At 36.0% G+C, this 19123-nt stretch overlaps 1 protein-coding gene across 6 annotated transcripts in view; it reads right to left on the bottom strand.

Moving 5' to 3' along the window:
* Positions 1-2611: 2611 nt before the first annotated feature.
* ZNF451 (zinc finger protein 451) overlaps positions 2612-19123 on the bottom strand; it is a 35728-nt gene continuing 19216 nt past the window's right edge. For 3 of the 6 annotated variants that reach the window (XM_034436691.3, XM_034436692.3, XM_087882468.1), the window contains 13 exons: positions 18978-19103; positions 18046-18157; positions 17186-17336; positions 16363-16489; positions 15167-15320; positions 14355-14502; positions 12237-13819; positions 11510-11647; positions 10608-10738; positions 9008-9194; positions 6869-6934; positions 4761-4859; positions 2612-4673 (listed from right to left, as the gene is read on the bottom strand). In XM_034436691.3, coding sequence (XP_034292582.2) covers positions 4765-4859; positions 6869-6934; positions 9008-9194; positions 10608-10738; positions 11510-11647; positions 12237-13819; positions 14355-14502; positions 15167-15320; positions 16363-16489; positions 17186-17336; positions 18046-18157; positions 18978-19103 — 3018 coding nt within the window. In that variant the 3' untranslated portion in view covers positions 2612-4673; positions 4761-4764. The remainder of the gene's footprint in view (positions 4674-4760; positions 4860-6868; positions 6935-9007; positions 9195-10607; positions 10739-11509; positions 11648-12236; positions 13820-14354; positions 14503-15166; positions 15321-16362; positions 16490-17185; positions 17337-18045; positions 18158-18977; positions 19104-19123) is intronic. The other 3 variants (XM_034436693.3, XM_087882467.1, XM_087882469.1) reach the window with 1 other exon arrangement.

Below are 19123 nucleotides of genomic sequence, written 5' to 3'. Positions count from 1 at the left end.
TGCCTTAACCACTAGAGTAAACTGGCTTTTATTTTAAAAAATGTTTATCCTTTAATCTAGGAGTATATAATTTGAATTGCATTTTTTACTGTAACAGATGAAAATGCTTAAATGTGATTATTAATCATACTTATTACACGCAATCTAATTAAACTGCATTTTCTTAATTCCACTTCCTTTTGGAGCAAAGTCTATCACACTGAAATGCCATGTTCCTGACTTGAAAGTGTTATATAATGTATATAAAAGCATAAATATGAATGTTGATATAAACATATGCTGTCTTCACACATGTAGTTAACACTAATTTTTAATCAGTAATTCCCCAGTTTATGTATTTTTACAAACTTGTGAGAATGTATACAATTTAGCACCAGAATTACAGAACAACATATCTAATTGCATATTTTTCAGGCTTTTAAAAATTGAGGAATGAAAAATTATATATAGAAAACTTCTGAAAGTTTTATAGCAGCTGCTGGATGCCTTAATTTTAAAGAAAATGTATCTCAAGCTCATGGTTTTAAAAATGTAACCTTAATTGGAAAAAGCAGAACCACCACTATGTGCTTGTGTCAGGACATACTATAAACTCTCAATGACTGATTCTTATTTATCCCTCTTTTTCCTTCCAATGATTAATGCTATTCATGTATGCCATTAACCGTTCAACTGTATTCAAATCTTATCTTTTTCTTAGACTAACACATTTTCAGCTTGAGAGTCTTTGATACTAGAACTACTTGCTAAATCCTTTAAAACTAAAAAAATCTATTAGTTTTTATGATGCTGGTTATCATAAATGTGTGACACCCCCCACCCCCACCCCGTTTTGGGCCTAGCAGGCCTCCCTGAAGCCTCTGGAGGCCAGAAATTGCCTGTTTCCAGACTTCCGATAGGCCGTTTTCGCCCTCCGCAGGCTCATGAGGCTTTCCTGGAGCCTCCAGGAGGGTGGAAACGACCCCCCAGCCCTCCAGAGGCCGGAAATGGCCTGTTTCTGGACTTCCGGTAGGCCCATTTTTCGCCCTCCCAGAGCCTCCGCACGAGTCCTGTACTTTACCTGACATCCAAAACGGGCCATATGGAGACTCCTGGGAGGGGAGGGACAGCATGGGTTTGTGCGCACATCTCCTGCATGCACTGCAGAGACCCAAAAATCATCTGGCCGGCGGGAGGCACGCGCGCATGTGCAGTGGAGCTGACATAGGGCGACGGCTCGCGTGCCTGCAGAAATGGCTCCACATGCCACCTGTGGCACGCATGCCATAGATTCGCCATCACAACTCTATACCATTTTAGACAAAATGGTTGTCCAATCTCTTCTTAAAAACTTCATGTATACGGATCCACCATGCCAAAAGTCTGATGCAGCTGCATTGGAAACAATGGCCCTTTCACTCAATGGATTGAAGACCTAATTGCACTTGCCACCTGATACCTTGCCAGCTGTGTATAAATAAAATTAACATTTTTTAACTTACAATATTTATATAAAATTATAACTATAAAGCTATATATAGAATAATTTGTAGACCTATAGAATTGTAATTTGTAGCTACATATAGAATGGTAACTGTTTACTGTAATGAAATACTTTTAAACCTGTTTTTAAAGTTTTTTAATGTATTTTTTGTGTTTTGTACTTTTTTCTTTTATTTTAAAAGCAATAAAAAGTAATGCATAGGATTGTAATTATTTTGTCATGACATGCTGGCTTTTTGTCATATATTTTTCACTTTTTTGTTAAATTACTCTTTGTGGTTTTATTCCTTTTTTATATGTCAATATCACTATTTTTGCTTTGTTCTTTTTTTCTTACTAAAAGGAATAATTTTTTAAAAACTCTAAACATTTGTCTAAAGTTTGCATTACCCGGGGATATAATCCTTTTCACTCAGTGACTTATTTCTGATTAAATACTTATAGGAGATATATATCAGTTTCAAAAGATACCCAGAGGTCATACGTAACACATCAGGAATGAAGACACTGTGGAGTTCAAAATGATGGTGCTTCCAAATTTCAGAATTCCTGGCTGGGGATAATGGGCCTAGAATCCAACAGCTGGAGAGCTGCAAGTTCTACTTCTCAAATCCTAGCCCAGAAATATTTGAGATGAAGTAACCTTCATCAGATGAACCTTTGAGCCCAGTTCCACAGTAGTAACAACCTTCAGAATACCAATCAGTATCAGACCTACTTTTTTATTCCACTTTTTATTTTACAGCATTTATAACATCTTGAGATAATAATCCACGGCACCCATGGAAAAAGAGCAGATCCTGCACTTTTGGGGACTTAAAGGTCCTCCTTTTCCTGGACCATCTTTGTTGGATAGTAGCAATATCCCTTCCTGATTGAAATCCACCCATTTATAGTTCCTCTGTAATATTCACTTCGTCCTAGCATGAGGGCCAGATATCCAATCAATGTTTGCTTAAAATAATATAAAAATATAGAGGTTTTCTTGAAATATTTTAGGATTTCATGAAATAATTTGCACCTTCAGTTTCTCCCAAGAATCAAGTATTTCAGAGACAGAAAATTAGTATATTGGGATAATTTTTTTAAATGTAGCATTTGTATTAATCACATTGGCAAATGCCTGAGCTGTTGTAAATATGGTTTTATTTTCAGAGGTTAATAGTATATACTTGGGATAAAGTCATCTTAACAGGATTTATTCTTAACAGTTTTAACAAGATTTCTAAGACATTCTTTGCAATGATATTCTTGTGGCTAAAAACAAAACCATCTGGATATTGTTACAGCAAAAAGATGAACAGATAAGAGTATGTAATATGTGTACAGTTGTTGACACAAACATAGCAAGCTGAAGAAAGAATTTGGAAAGAACGACTTGAAAGAGAATTACTGGAAAAATATGAGAAAGAAAAAGGCATATATACTATTTACAGAAAGTGCTACATTACATGAGTATAGCAAACATGAGTTTGAAATCTTATGGCTTTGTCCAGAAAACTGCTTGTGCATTTGCATATGAGAAAAAAAACACAGTTTCTTATAACACTGAGTTAGAGAACTTGATATACAATAAGGCAGCAATTCTGCAGTTGAAATACTTGACTCCAATGAAATGTAGTACTGTCTAGAAAACACTCATTTGAGTGTTTGAGACTATTTCTAAATGACAAACATTTTAATCATAGATGAGATTTTTATAAGAGATAGCATTAACTCTCTTGTATTATTTCCTTAAGTAACCATTTTATGGTAACCATGCATTACTATTACTGACTTCATGCCACTGGCCAGGTGTCTGCAGCAAAGGCTTCCCCTTTCCTCTCCTCTTAATAGTAGGGAGAATGGAGGAAGGCAAGTAATTACCACGAGAAGTTCTTAGGCTCCTGGTAAAATATTAAATGATTACCAACTAGAATCAGTAGAGGCACAGGTTTCAACAAAGGACATAGAAGGGTTAGGAGAACAGCATGTACATAATATTCTTATTAGAGCAAACCATTACAATCTGTCCTCCAAGCCACCAAGTCTTAATATATTAATCTAGTTAATATATGCCCACTTCAGAGAGATTATTTTGCTGTTACACAAAGTAAGTCCAATTGTTTCTTTCCAAAACAATTTTTAAGTAAGCCTGCAGTACAATCACATTAGCACAATCTTTCTGTATTCTATTTATCTGTAAACACTTTTATTTAGACAAACTAAACCAAACGCAATTTATGAACCTATAAAAAATGAAAATGAAAGCTTTCAAATAGTACTTGACTGATATGAGAAGCAACAAAACAATAGATATTTTAATTATGCTGAACTATATATGCTCTGAGAAATGCAAATAAGTTAAAAACATAAAATCAAAGAAAGGCTTCAGCTTCCTGAAGTTACATTTAAATGTCAAAAACAAACAGGAAAATACTTTGATGCAGTATTAATAACAGGAAACAAAATATACAAACACTCAAAAGTCTATTTGGCATTATATTCATTCTCATTAAACATATACATAAGAATGAGGAGATAGTTAACAATAACTAGTTCTTGGACCTCAAATTTAAGTGAATTTCAACAGATCCCTTGCAAGTTTGCCTATGGACTGTAATCTTCAGGACTGTGTCTAAACTTCACCTCAGAAACTGATGAAGAAAGAAAAGGCACTCTAGACATTCTGGATTAATACCTGTATCTACTGCAATTCTTACACTATAAAATAAAGTCAACAGAACAGTAGAAGTAAAACATTAAAGTCCAGAAAAGAACAGTTTAAAAAAACAAGCAACATAAATCATAACTGAGTTTTCAGGTCAGACAGTAGGAAAAAAATAGTTAATGGATCTTGTGACTCAGCAGAATTGCCACGTTCTTGTATTTTTAAAGTACACTTGGCCTTATCACATTTTAAAACTGTTTACTGCTTAAGCCATGGGAAGGGATGACTGAAATCCCATTAGTTACATTTCACAACAGGTTCTCAACTCTGCTAGTGCTTGATGATAGAGCTTAATTTTTCACAGTGCCACTGAAACACTGAAATAACAATCAGTACATTTTTAATGTTTTTATAAAATGGTGAACAAATTTCAATTTCTTTGAAGTTGGGTAGATGTTTTGGTACGTCCATCTTGGACATCTTCATTTTTCCTCAAGACTTCGCCTAATTGCCTCTTGAAATTCATCATCATCATATGTATCTGCATAAAAATATCAGAATGTGAAACTGTCCCTAAGTAACAATAGCACAATTTGGATGGTAATTTGGAAGAATCAATAAAGTGTACCTAATTAGTGCTCTATTCCACACAACTGAAAAACCATACATTGCCAGATGAACATTACTCTCGCTATCCATAATAGGAAGAAATCTTGAGGATACATGCCTGCAGAGTTAATCAAGCCATCAACTTATTATCTAAATCCAGAATGATCTCCCAACTCCACATCCCTGATTTTATATAACAGCAGAATCCAGCAAAAGGATGGATCCTCCCAGACCAAAGGATGTCTCAAAGGAAAGGGCACCTCTCATCTCATAGGGATCTCATTCCTTCTAGAGACTTTAAACTGGTTACCTCCTACATACCTAAATGCTCAAAGCTGTATGTGGTAGAAAGATAAGCTGTTCATTTCCACCTTCAAGCTCCCCGCCAAACAATCCCAAACTCCTGCTTATTCTGCTAACTAGCCACCCCCACACCCCACCCCGGATTTCAAGGGGAAATGGAAGTGGGAATTTCTGCAAAGGTAAATTTATGTTATGCCCCCCCCCAAAAAAAAAACCGGCATAAAATCTGTCCCCAAAACAGCAATTCATGGCAGGAGGGGAGAGTTGGAGCTTTCCAAGGATAGAGAAAGAAGCAATTTGCCTTTTGGAGGCTTCGTATTCCTTCCCCCCCACCCCCACCCGCCCTTAAAAAACAAAAAAATGTGCAAGGTTTTCTGTACATAAAACAGGTAATTTCTGTGATCAATGTCTAGATAAACACACATTCACATGAGTCTGGAACAAACAGCATCTGGACAGACACACAATGGGGAGTAAGAAAAGGCCAAGGATAGCAGCAATAGGTAGTAAAAATAAGAGAAAATACATTGCAGAAGAACAGGAGAAGCAGTCTAATTGGATAATCATTGCTACTGCAATGCACTTGTGTTTTTACTTTCAGGACCGGACATCCCATACCACCACTCATGGCCCCCAATCTTCACAGGGTCTTCTATTTTTGCTTTTACCCATCAATGTCCTTGATGTCTAGTGCAGCATAAGAGCAGATTGGGAAAGAAAGCCACTGAAATTCTTGGGTTAGGGAACATCTAGCAGAAAAAGCTGGAGATCAGGGCAAGGCACTCGCCTTACTCTGCTTGCTTCAAAAGTCCCCCTGCATTTTGTCTTGGGATGCTCAAAATATCTTCAGCTTCTCAGGAAGAAACTAAGGTAAACTTAGGACAGGCCACATTTTCATTCATGCTGTGAACTAAAGTATATTCATGCTGGTTCACATATAGATAGTCCTCGACCTATGACCATAATTGAGCCCAAAATTTATGTGGCTAAGTGAGACATTTGTTAAGTGAGTTTTGCCCCATTTTATGACTTTCCTTGCCACAGTTTTTAAATGAATCATTCTTAAGTTAATAACCCAGTTGTTAAGTGAATCTGGCTTCCCCATTGACTTTGCTTGTCGGAAGGTCGCAAAAGGTGTTCACATGATCCGGGGAAACTGCAACCATCATAAATATGAACCAGTTGCCAAGCATCCAAATCTTGATCATGTGACCATGAAGATGCCGCATTGTACATAAGTGTGAAAAATGGTCATGTCACTTTTTTCAGTGACGTTGTGACTTTGAATGGTCACTAAATGCATTGTTGGAAGTCGAAGACTACCTGTATAATTTCTATATAATAGTTACTGAAGCTTCTAAATAATATATCAAATATAAACCTTCCTTGTAGAATGTACATATCCAATTAATGATATCTGCAGCTTTAAAACAGAACTGCTACAACAAAGCAAACTTTGTTTGAGATAACACAACTAGATGTAACTATCATTATTGGCATGCAATTGATTATGATTCTACCATCAGAAGTGTTCATATTGATATGCAAATATCTCCAGCATTATTAATTAGTACTCCAAGATCTCAAAAAATAGAAGAAGTCAATAATACTCTTCTTTTTGCCAAAATGCACTTTTAATTAAAAAAGCGATCTAATACTATATTCCAACATATTATTTTTCTATATTCCTATACTCCTACATTCCAACATACTATTTATTTTTATTTTGTATTTATTTGTTAATTAAGTATATAAGTTGTCCGTCTCACCATCAAGATTTTGGTCCTTAATAATATCTGATGTACTGTGGAAATTAAAACATACCATTCTGGCCATTCATTTCTTGCAAAATCTGTTTCGTTTTCATTTGATTGTCGATGTCTTCGTTTTCTGTAATCAGACACAAATATTTTAATCCTGCTACATTTCAATTCTAATAACTGACTTTCTTTGTCAGATTTCTGTTGATTGGCAAAAATTGCCTGGCTTTATTTTTTGCAATTGAAAAACAGACATGAAAACTAGTTCAATCTCTTTGCCAACAGGCTTCTGAAAGAGCAAGTTTGCAATTATTAAATTCTAGAACTTCCCTGTGATGGCAGCGAAAGAAGCAATTTTATCTAATACATTCAGTGTAACATCTGTGCTTCTTAAGACTGTCCAGCATGACAACAATAAATAATTTTTTGATTATATTGCATTTGGAACACCACAATGTATTCTAAAAGCAATATAGCATGATATGTATATCAAGGACAGAAAAAAGAGTAAGTAAACAAAATTAAAAACACAACGCAAAAAAAAAAGAGAAGGAAATAGAACTATATTTAATGTACATCAACATCTTTTACTCTACCTGTGTATCTTTTCATATTTGTAATCATCTTTCATTGTATCATATGTATAAACCACTTCATGTTTTCCTTTTGTCCTGTAGTCTTACTTTTCCAATATTGTAAACTGCACATGTCAAGCATTGTTTTCTGAGTCTAATTTAAAACCTTTTGTCTATTCTAAGCATGCAAGGCATAGATGACCTGGCCCAGGAGCCTTACAGCCCACTGATACCCCTTTTGTTGTCTCTGCAGTCATCCAATGTAAAATGCGTAAGGCACCAACTTCACTCCCTAAAACTCCTGGAATTCCCACTTCACCTACTGGGCCCTTGAAGTTCTATGATGAGGCCTTCAAGATAGAAGCTGAGCAGCCCTGATTTATCTTTTAGTGCCTTAAATGGTTTAGGCAGCTTTTCCTAAAATGGTTCCCTCCAGACACATTGGACATCAATTCCTACTGTAGCTACTTCCAACTTTAATGGCTAGGAATTTTGGAAACTGAATGGTTCAGATTTGGAAGGCACCTGGTGGAAAAACTAGATGCCTTGGGGACGGGGGGGAGGAGATGAGGGAACCTATCCTATTAGGAATCTTCCTACATGTTACAATCCGTTTGCTCTTTCTAAAAACATCTTGTGCACAGCCTCATTTGTTAAGCCCTTTCCCGATACTTCAAAACAATAATAGATTTTATTATATTGTTTCAATTTTACAATAGTTTATTCGTTTCTAGTTATTTTGTTCCGAGCAGAATTTTCTCTAGTGAAATTTAATAGCAGGCATTTGTTGTGTTGTTATTAATGATGAAATGATGTAAAGGAGTAGAGTTCAAGAGCCTCTCCCAGACCCCACTCCTTGCTTTCCATCATCTAGACATAGCATAGGGTGAATGTCAGAAAAGGATTAGCTATAGGGAGTTATCTGCCCTTCTCTTGCAGAACTCCTGACAACAGTCACTCTTTCTAAGCCCAACCCACTTCATGGGGTTTATGTTTATGGAGATTCTCAATCATCCAGGTCATGGTTGTCCCAAAGATGCTTTTTCCAAAAGGCAACTGGACTTTCTTGGGGTTTTTTTGTGGGGGGAAGGGAAGGTTCACTTCTCATCCAAGAACCAAAGAAACTTCTTGGATGAGAATTGAAACATTTTCAAAGAAAAAAACAAAGATGGAAAAAGCATGGGACTTCACAGGGTTATTAGGGGGGGAAAGGAGGAGGAAGGAGTATTAGGTATAGTCACTGCTTGGAGTTATTTGTTAAAATAATAAAGGAGAGATAAAAATCTAATAAACAAGCAAGCAAGCAAAGTGCCTGGGGACTAGGAAGCAAAAATCAGTGTCATTCTTTGGTCAAGGCCCAAGAAAAAATACTAGCAAGGAATAATCAGCCTAGCCCAGTGACACTGTTAGCAAATAATTTCATTCTGGTCTCAAGGAATCCCTCTTTCCTCCTGCCTTTGTGAATGATGCTTTAATCTTGCCCCACAATAAGGGAAAAAGAGTAAGTTAATGAAACTCTATCAGGAATGACAAGGCTACCCTTCAATAGGATGACTGTAAAATGGCTCTCAGTATTATTTTGTTGCATTTGTTTCTTTTAATAGACAATGCACTAAATGAAAACAAACCTCTGACTGTATCCGAAATGCTGTTTAATATAGTATACATCATGTCAGTATCAATCTTATGAGGATCTAGAATGCGGATTGTCCGCTGAGTCATCTTAAGTTGATCTTCCAATTCTAGAAAACTTTTGTCTCCAGAAAGTATGCTGAAAGGAATATGTTTTGGCAGATGTTCATCTAGGCGGCCCACCTGTCAAAAAATGTGAAACTAGAACCATACATAGCTTAAAATCTCTTAGCAAGATATATTATACACTGTAATTAGGAAGTGACTTCCAAGCATGACAAAATGATTCTCAGTCTTTAATTACTGACGGATGATAACTCCATGGATTTACAGAGAGGAATAGACTAAGCCATGTCCCAGCCTACATATCCCCAAAAGGCAACTCCTTCCCCAGGAACTGTTGCATCCATAATTCTTTCCTTGCACCCTCTCTTGCCTTAAATTATGGTTCTCTACACAGTATTAGCTAGTTCATGAGAGAAAGAAATCGATTCTGCTTAAAATGAAAACCAAAACCTTAAGGTGAATCTCTTATGGCAGAGGTGTCAAACTCAAGGCCTGGGGACCAGAAACCACCCCGTGGGGCCACCCTGGAAACAGCAAGGACCAGCCTGTGGTGCCTCTGCCAGCGTAAACAGAGCTCAGGAGGATTGCCCGCAGCCCTCCTGGGCTCTGTTTTCGCTGGCAGAAGGTTGCAGGAGGCTGTTGTAGCCAAAAACGGAGCTCGGGAACCCATTTTTGCTGGCAGAGGGCTCAGGCCACCACAGGCGCCCCTGACATGAGTGACATTGAGCTGGTCACACACCCCTGGCCCCCACAAAGTCAAACACAACCTTGATGTGGCCCTCAATGAAATCAAGTTTGACACCCCTTATGGCCTCAAGAAATACACACCAATATTTCCTAACTTACATGTTCTTTGTGGAAAAAAAATGGGTAAGCAAAAACTGATGCATGTTATGGATCATTACATACTACAAAAAAGAATACAGTTAATCAACTAGCTTGAAATAAATGTTCATGCTAGTATGATGAATTCCTGAATTCTAAGGCTTTTTAAAGGTATTTGTTTATTTGATATTAAAGTGACACTTATGTCAATATAATTTTAAAGCAATCTTTGTGTAAGTATCCACATGTAAAGTAAAAGCAGTTACTTTTATGTTATAAAAAGAAAGTTAGAAAGTAATTTGAATTAATACTAATACTAATGATTTAATAGTAAAGGATAATGGAAATAATAAGCACTTTCATAATTGCAAAAAAGTAACTAAAAGAATGAAATATTATACTAATTATATACATATAGTGTATAATACATTTCACCATAACAATATGTTAAAATTAAATTAACTAGCTCTAAATTAGGGTTTCCTTAACTACCTTGCAAAAATGTCAATGACCACTAGAGAGAAAAATATTTTTATATATTATGTGCCATCAAGTTGCTTTCAACTCTTAGTAACTACATGGATAGATAGGGGTAAAATAAGAGATACAGAAAATTCTAACTCTCCTCCTTATGGTCATTTTCTAGTTCTACAGCCTCATTGCGGAGCCTTAGTTATTTGATCAGTACAAAACCTGAAAACTTACATGTACACAGATTGCAAAATCAGCAGCCTCTTTCCTTCTACCACAGCGTGGATGAAGAAAGAAACACCCAATCTTGTTAAGATAATTAAAGGCCTTGCAGTTCACAGGGGGTTTCCAATGGCTATGTCCACCTAAGTAATGAAAGAGGAATGGAGTAATCATTAGAAACTATCTAGACTGCCAGGTAAAAGAAATTTTAAAAAAGTTTCAGAGGTGACATCACTAAAAAACTGTTATTTTTCTAATTGTTAATCTATGCTGCATACATTTGGTATGCACTGGATTATATATTCTGAATGCTAACAGTCTTACTGGAGGATTATATACAGATTGTATCATTCTTGACCACAATCAACTAGTGGCCAGTTAGTTAATGTAATGAAACCAGACTGATATAGAGACATAATTTGGCCTAGTGGTTAAGGATCCAGACTAGAAATGAGTGGTCTTTGGTGCTCTCTGAGCTTGGTTGTTTTCTTGCAGACATTTCATTGCCCAAACTAGGTAACACCATCAGAATTAGGACTAACACCAATGACGTTACCTAGTCTGGGTAACGAAATGTCTGCAAGAAAAAAACCAAGCTCGGAGAGCACCAAGGACCCCTGATTTCAACCCTGAGCTACAAATATTCTCCTTTACTGCGACTAGAAATTGGATGACAGTGAGTTCTAGTTCTGTCTTTGTCTTTGAGTGACCTTGGGCCAGTCATTCACTCTCAGCCCTATGAAGGCCAATGTAAAACACTTTCAAAATCTTGCCAAGAAAACTGCAGGGACTTGTCCTAGGCAGTTGCTGGGAGTCAACAGTGACTTACCAACTGCCCACTTGGTAGCTGATTCTTACCAAGCTTTATATTGTGAGACTTCTACTGTGCCTGAACTGTTAATCCCTTTCCTTACCTTGAAAGCCCCAAACAAAAGTTCCTTGATTGAGGGTTGCAGGCAGTTGATCAAAAAAACTTCCCCAGTTATCTAAATCCATCATTACAACGTGAGTCATGGTGCATAAATAATCAAGATCAGGAAGGTTGTCTTCATCTATATGTAAGAAAGAGGGAGAAAAGAATAGCCAAAATGTTTATGCATTTCTTCAATTGTAGAAATATGTTTCATACAGCTTTTAAAATGTTAATTGTTCTCAAGAACTCTATATAAATTTAAGCTATAAAAACACAGTATATTTTTGTAGGAAAATTATAAGCACAAAAATATTGTCACCATGAGGCTCCACAATATGCAAGGTGAAAATGCTTATGTTTACAATAAATCACTATATCAAAGGAGGTTCTACAGCTGGTGTGACTGTCAATTCTCAGACACAGAATCTGCTGTTTTATTGCTGTTTATTTCCTTCCTCAAAATAATCCACACTTCCAGTGCCAAGCCCTAGCATCTCTTAATTTTTATTTTCTAGTAAAGGCAAAAGATTTCAATATGTTATTACTGGCGCTTGCCGAAGATTGCATTTCTATTAATGAGTCAATAACCGAAATAAAGTTTTTGTCTGTGGATCACTATATAAACAAAGTTTGCATTATTTAATAATTTGGCTTATCAGTTTTATCAAATACTTTGCACTGGCCCTTCATCAGCTTCATTAGCTGTGCATAATTTGAATTCCACCTACCTTGTTCAATCACTTCAGGAAGCTTCCTAGCTTGTTCTTTCTTTGCATCTTCCAGTTTCAACCTTTTTACATCTGAAGAACTTGTTGAATTTACATCCTTCTCTGAACAGGGCCTCACAGCAGAGAAATGGAAGACATTATTTTCTGCTTGTGGCCCAAAAGATATTTGAGGCTTTTGTAAAAAGCAGTGTTTATCATGGAAGTGCTGATGAGCAATAGCAATACTATTAAAATGTTTATTACATGAACCACACCTGACTACATAGAAATCTTGAGCAGTTTCTTTGCTTGGGTGGCTTGTGATATGAGCCATCATTTCTGAATAGGTTTGTGTTGTAGAAGAGCATGATGTGCAACGAAACCACATGTTTCCTTTTTTCAATATAGCTGCTTGACATTTCTTGTGGTCCACTTTTCTGTTCTTTTTGCAAACATATTTCTCACGACAACCACAATTTAGAAGGCTACCTTCTTCTACTATTACGTCGTTTTTGATTGAGGTTTCTGCTGTCTCAGACACACACACGTAATCCATGCTATGTACGCACTTGAAGTGAAGTAAAAATTCCTCCTCAACATCAAAGAAGAGGTCACCACAAAATCCACAGAAGTATTTAATCTGTACAACATTGTTATGTTTTCCCTGGCAGTGTCGCTGCAGTGTTTCCATTTTCCGAAAAGTCATTTTGCACAAGCCACACCTGTACTTGTGAAAATGATGACTCTCTAGTGATTTGCAATGTTGTTTCACGCTGTCCTCTGAGTTAAATATTTCCTCACATATCTTACATTGCCATTGGGAAGGACTCTCATCAACCTCCATCTGGTCTGGAGAAAGTTCGATAAGGCCTGAAGTTAGGCCTTCTTGTTTAATCCAAGTGTCGTACTGTGAATCTGAAGGTATTGTTAGCTCATCTTCAGCAGTGTCCTTCTCAAAATAAAAGTTATGTCCATCATGAAGTCCTGTTACATGGATAAGGACATCTTCTTCTTTCTTAAGGGCTACTTGGCAAATTTGGCATGAGAAGATGAAGTTAGTCAAATGTGCTCCTCCGTGGAAACGGCTCATGTGCAAGCGGATAATGCTCGAATTTTCTGCAAGTTTCCCACATACTCCACACTTGTAGCAGATTCTGTTTTCAGCAAAAATGTGTTTTTCTGCCAACTCTTCAGAAAGAAATGCCAAATCACACTGGCATACCCAGCTTTTGACAGTAGGAGCTCCGTGAATGGTTTCACTGTTGTCTTGCAAATCCTTTTTCCATTTTGAAACAGTTTCATTCTTATTGCCATTCAATTCCAAATGTCTCTTCAGGGAAGATTTCAAAAGGCTTGCGTTATTTTGCAGGTGAGGGGCACTTTTATTCCGTTCATTGATGTGACAAAATAATAATATGGATTCTTCCATTGTGGTGAAACGTTTAATCTTGGCAACATTTCTGCAACTGTGGTGAGTAATTTGGTCATCATTGACAAACAACGTGTCACAACCTTGACAGAAACCTTTGGCTTTCAGTATTTCTGCAATTTTGGAGATGCACTTCTTCGATACAGCCACGGGGCCAGCATTACGACATTGGATTCTAAAATGGAAAGGTACAGAAACATATTTGAAGCCATCTATCTAAAAATTGTCCAAGATCATCTAAAAAAATCCCATGTTCTCAACATTTCAAAATATTCAAATACATGCCATTTGTTGAGTAAAGGCTAGTTTAGCAAATAAAACATTAGAAGTGATTGTCGCAAGCACTAATAAACATTGCCCTTTGTATTTTGTTAACGTTTTAAATGTAGGAATCCATGAATACATAAAAGACCTATGTTGGAAATTCATGCATGAAATAAACAGCACTGAATTCTGTCTTCACTGATGGGAAGAACATCTAGGAAAGGCAGTGAAGACAGAATGCAGGACTTTTAATACATGTGTGGAATTTTCTACTTTTCATCATTTAACAAACTCCACTTGTTTGTTAATCTCCACTGTTAAAATAAAAGGAGTAAGCCAATTACACAAACTGCAGAATAAAATTGGGCCTGACATCCAACAGGTAATTTGAAGGGAGAAAAACTGATCTGTGATTGCATTTTATAAATGGGAAGTTTTTCACAAACCTGAAGTGTGCTGTAAGCTCTATGTGGGACTGTAAAACCTGATGACAGGTTGTGCATTGCACTTGGAAGGGAACTTCTTTACATAAGGAGATTAGGAGATTCTTTGCGTAGGCTGGCAAAGGCAACGGAAGTGGGCTCCCTGGTTTATCTGCAATAAGTCAACAAGAAGGCAGGGTTACTTAGGAGGAATTCAATCACTCCTGCCCCCAAACAGAATTTATCCACCTTTCTTTACCACTGTCTTCCTATGAAACCCACTAAATCATCAGCAATCTGATGCACAACATGTAGACAAGATTTTATAACCAACTAATATCTACTTAATATTGTACCATATGCACAATTCACATTTAAAAAAAATCTCTACCAACCACCAGGTGCTGTTCATTGCTGGAAGGTATCGACAGAATGCAAACATACTTAGTGGCGAGGCTCTGCAGTTCTATGACAATGAAAGTCTTTTTTCCTGAAAAAAGCTATAGTTAAGTCTCAAATATCTCTCTGCTTCAAGAAAACCTTATCCTAACTGGACTGTTCCTATCTTATTTCGCACCTTTATCTAAAACATTTAATACCTTCTTTTCAGAGAGCATTTTAATTAGTAATTTCAGCCCATTTTGAACAAAAAAAAAAGGAACATTAGAGACAAAAGAGCTATTTCGTTTACATTTCCAGATTGGAACATTTCCTTAAGACACATGGAAAATAAATTTTTGAACGTATTGCAGCTTTGCAACCATAGATTAAAATATAAGCCAACAATATATGCTTTACCCACTTACATCAGAGAGAAAAATATGTATTAAACATACCACTCAATTTAAAAGCCTGAGAAAAATGTTTTTTTCCAGACATATGCTGCAGACATTCATCTCTTATGCTAAAGAGGAGGAAACAGCAAGGACACGCAAAGCACTGAATAAGCTGAGGAGGGTAATTTTTCTCATGGCCATCATTTTCACCAACCTGAATGGAGGGAAGAACAAAACAAGCAAGACAAAGTTTTGAATAAGAAACAGATTTCAGAGAAAGAATGTTTTCAGTAAAACTGATTTATTTGTATGCTACCTTTATTGTTTTTACAAATAACTCAAGGCAGCAAACATATCCAATACACCTTCCTGTACATATTTTCCATACAACGATCTTGTGAGATGAGTTAAGCTGAGAGAAATTGACTAGCCCAAGGTTTATATTAAAAAGATCATAGTCTAATTTGATATTTGTGTTGTTTCTACTTAACACTTCAAAATTTAAAAGTCTGTTGTGATAAGTCTGAAACTGAGCCTTACAAATCAAAAATATTTATTTTTAGCAAAAGTTCTCCTTTAAGGGTTGCCAACCTTAAGGGACACATAAAAATGTCATGTTTCATTCAGATCTACTATAAAGAATCTAAAGAACACTGGGAAGAGAGTTTAGAATAGGCCCATCAATTTAAAACTTCAACTACAGTATTCTCCATCTCCATCTTTTGCTCTTTCGTCTTTCTTCTTTTTAGGAGAGCAAAGAAGCCAATTATCGAGGGAAACCAAGTGCCCTCAGTCCCTCTCTCTCTGCAGAATAAAACCTTAATTAGCTTTCCTGACCACTTTTCCCTGCCGAAAGCTAACAGGCAGGGGGAATTAACAGTGAAACTCCCAAATTAGTGAAACCCTTCATTTATAATATTCAGAATAAAGTCCCATTGAAAGACTAGTTAAGAATAAAAGCCAAGAAAAGTTTATTTCCTACCTAAATCTAGATGCCATTTTCCCCCAGAAAACTAGCACTTCTTTAAAACATAGGAGAAACCTACTTTCTGGATGAAGATAGAAAATTAACTCCCAGTACAGGAGAGTTCAATTAGCAAAGGAATAGAATTTGCAGTTTCAGAGATTATTTCCATCGTGATTTCCCTTCATAAAAATAAATTTTGGTCACAGAAACTCCATATAGCTTTATTAAAATGGTTAATGTAAGGGGAAAAGAACTTGCTACTTTTATCAATATATCTTTAAGGTCTTGCCTTAGACAAAAGGTGTTCACTATATTGCTGATTACTTGCAAATCTCTTGCCACAGACTATGCAGGCAAACATATTAGCTGGAGGTCCATGTAGAGTAATTGTGGGATCACATGGAGAATGATCAAACCTAAAAAAAATAGACACAATTAGGTACAATGTATTAGGCAGAAATGTTTTCTTTTCTTTCTTTTCTTTTACAAAAAGTAATCATTACAACCTTCTAGTTTAATTTAACATTAGCCAGTTAAATCGAGTACATACATTCATTTTAGACTATACTTGTAACAGTATAAAAATCCTGGCATCAACCTATATGAAGCTTAATGCTGGTCAACTGCACCTAGAAAAAAATATTGTAAAATTATGCCTAATGGTCTGTTGAGGCAACCTAAATATTATAATATGCAAGATAATTGTTTTCTTTTAAAGTAAATGTATCTAATTCAAAGTTTTTCATCAATATATGAAATGTGTGAAGATGGTTAGACAGACAATTTATGATACAGTTCTTCCCTCCAAAATGCATGGAAATCCAAATAGTGTAAAGGATACAAAAAGATGCATTTTAGACAATATTAAAATGTATTTTATTAGGGGAAATTGATGGCAAAAATATTCACCAGAACAAAATGTTATACCAGAAGAAATATAAAAGAAAGTATAAAAAATTTCATGCAAACTTTTCTCTCATTGCAAGCTATTATAGAAATTGGAAAATATAAAACTTAAAGTTAGAAAACAAAATTTAAAAATCAGAGCAAAGCTAAACTTGATATTTAATTGCTGCTAGTTATAGGGTTATTTGTATGATAAAAAATACTACCTTTTAAGATGACCTAGCAGTAAATGCCCATTGTCAAACTTTCTATTGCAGTGCATAATGGGACATAAAATGGATTTGCTGTTAGATGGGATCTGATTTGATTTTTGAGATAATGTTCTCCTTCCTGAGTTTACAGTGCCTGGCTTGAGACCTAAGGCACAAAACAAATATGCAGATGTTACACAATTATACTTTAAACTAGCACAATAGATTGTAAGAACAAGACAATGGGAGAAACTTTGATTACATTGTTATAATTCATCTCATGCCTATATGTTACAGCTGTTAGAAAAGGTTGAAACTGAAGTTTAATACTATTTCTTTTCAACATACTTTTTATTATTATATGCTCATTTCATAAATGTTTCTCAACTAGGCTGGTTAATCTGTCAATACTGCAGCTATGATGTTAGAATCCAATATAGGTTAGATTCTACCTAATCTGTATGCTAACATTGATTGATTCAGCTAAAGGTAATGTGGGAGAAAGAGAGGACAACTGGTCTCTATATTTTATTTTCCATAGGTCCCTGAACCTTATAAAAACAAAAGTATAAATAAACCTATCCTATATTTAGTGTCAGAAAAGATTCCAGAGCTATTTTATACACACTAGTCCAGCCTTACTGAACCTGCTTTAAAGTTAAAAAGGGTAACATGACTTCATAAAAAAAGTAAAAGGCAATTTTTACAGTATATTGCTAAAAGGTTTGTTATAATATTTGCTAGCTGTGATGGTTTCCGAAACCACAATAGATTTTGAGCACAGCTCTTCACATGAAATATTTTTAGCACTTACCATATGCCACCAAAATACTATACATGCAAATAATTCTCCAAATGACAAAGTAGCCAATTACCTGGCATTTTTAGCCACTGATTCACACACAACCTTGCTGCTTCTGTGTTACTATGTCCCCGGATAAATTCCAGTTCTTGCAGCCCATGAGCATGTTGTGAATCCTGTTTTTCCTAAAATTCCCGGTGGTTGGAAAAATAAATATGAAAACTGGACAGGTTAAATGAAAAGCAATTAAAGAAATACAAAACAATTATAAACCTATGTCAGAAAAATAAACTTAACATTCCTCAAGAAAATACTCAACATTGCTGTTAGTGAAGGGTAGTGCCACCAGCTTAGCTTCAAGTTTTTAATTAAGATCATTTTCAATGTACTATATTTCACAGTTTTAATTTTGCTATGTTCTCTGTACTCAAAAGGGAAGGAGATATTAATATGGAATACACGGAGAAGTAGCATGTCACATTATTTTCATTAGTGGTAGGTATAGGACTACCATATCCCACAAGTCTTTTCTAGAATGGCCATAAAGAAGTTAGAGGGTGGCAACTGGTAGACTAAAATTAGTGGAAAGCACAGAAACATACTAAAGAATTCCTGCTGATCAGTGAGATTTCGACTGGATACTTACAGCACATGAAATTGAGTTCAAGAATGATTTTTTTTTCTTTTAACGACCCTGTAATCCCTTGCATCAGGGTGGAGTGAATAGAGCTCAAGTGTTTACTGGACAGATGCCCTTCCTGACGCCTACGTGGAGCTCACAGCAGACAATTATTCATTGCACCCAGAGAGAGAAATATCTGCCACTACCTAGGATCAAACTCCCAGCCTCCTGATTGTGAAGCGAGAGCTCCAACTCTAGGTCACTGTGCTGCTCAGATTCAAGAATGAATAAGGTAAAGAAATGTTTAAATTAAATTGTGCTCCCTTACACAGAAATCAACTTCATATACTTGTGCTGTATCTAATCCTGGTGAAGAACCATACCTTGAAAGATTTGTTTTTCTCTTCCTTCAGCTGTTTCTCTACTTCTACATGGCGTGCCAAGCGATCTAGGGTCGAAGCAACTTTTGCTTTCTGATAATCAACATGGTCTTTGTGTCGTACGTTTTTCTACGGAAGAACAAACCTCT

Source organism: Pantherophis guttatus, chromosome 1, assembly GCF_059756535.1.
Source record: "Pantherophis guttatus breed Tessera chromosome 1, ASM5975653v1, whole genome shotgun sequence".
In the NCBI taxonomy this organism is placed as follows: Eukaryota; Metazoa; Chordata; class Lepidosauria; order Squamata; family Colubridae; genus Pantherophis; species Pantherophis guttatus.
This window is presented reverse-complemented; position numbering and strand designations above follow the sequence as displayed.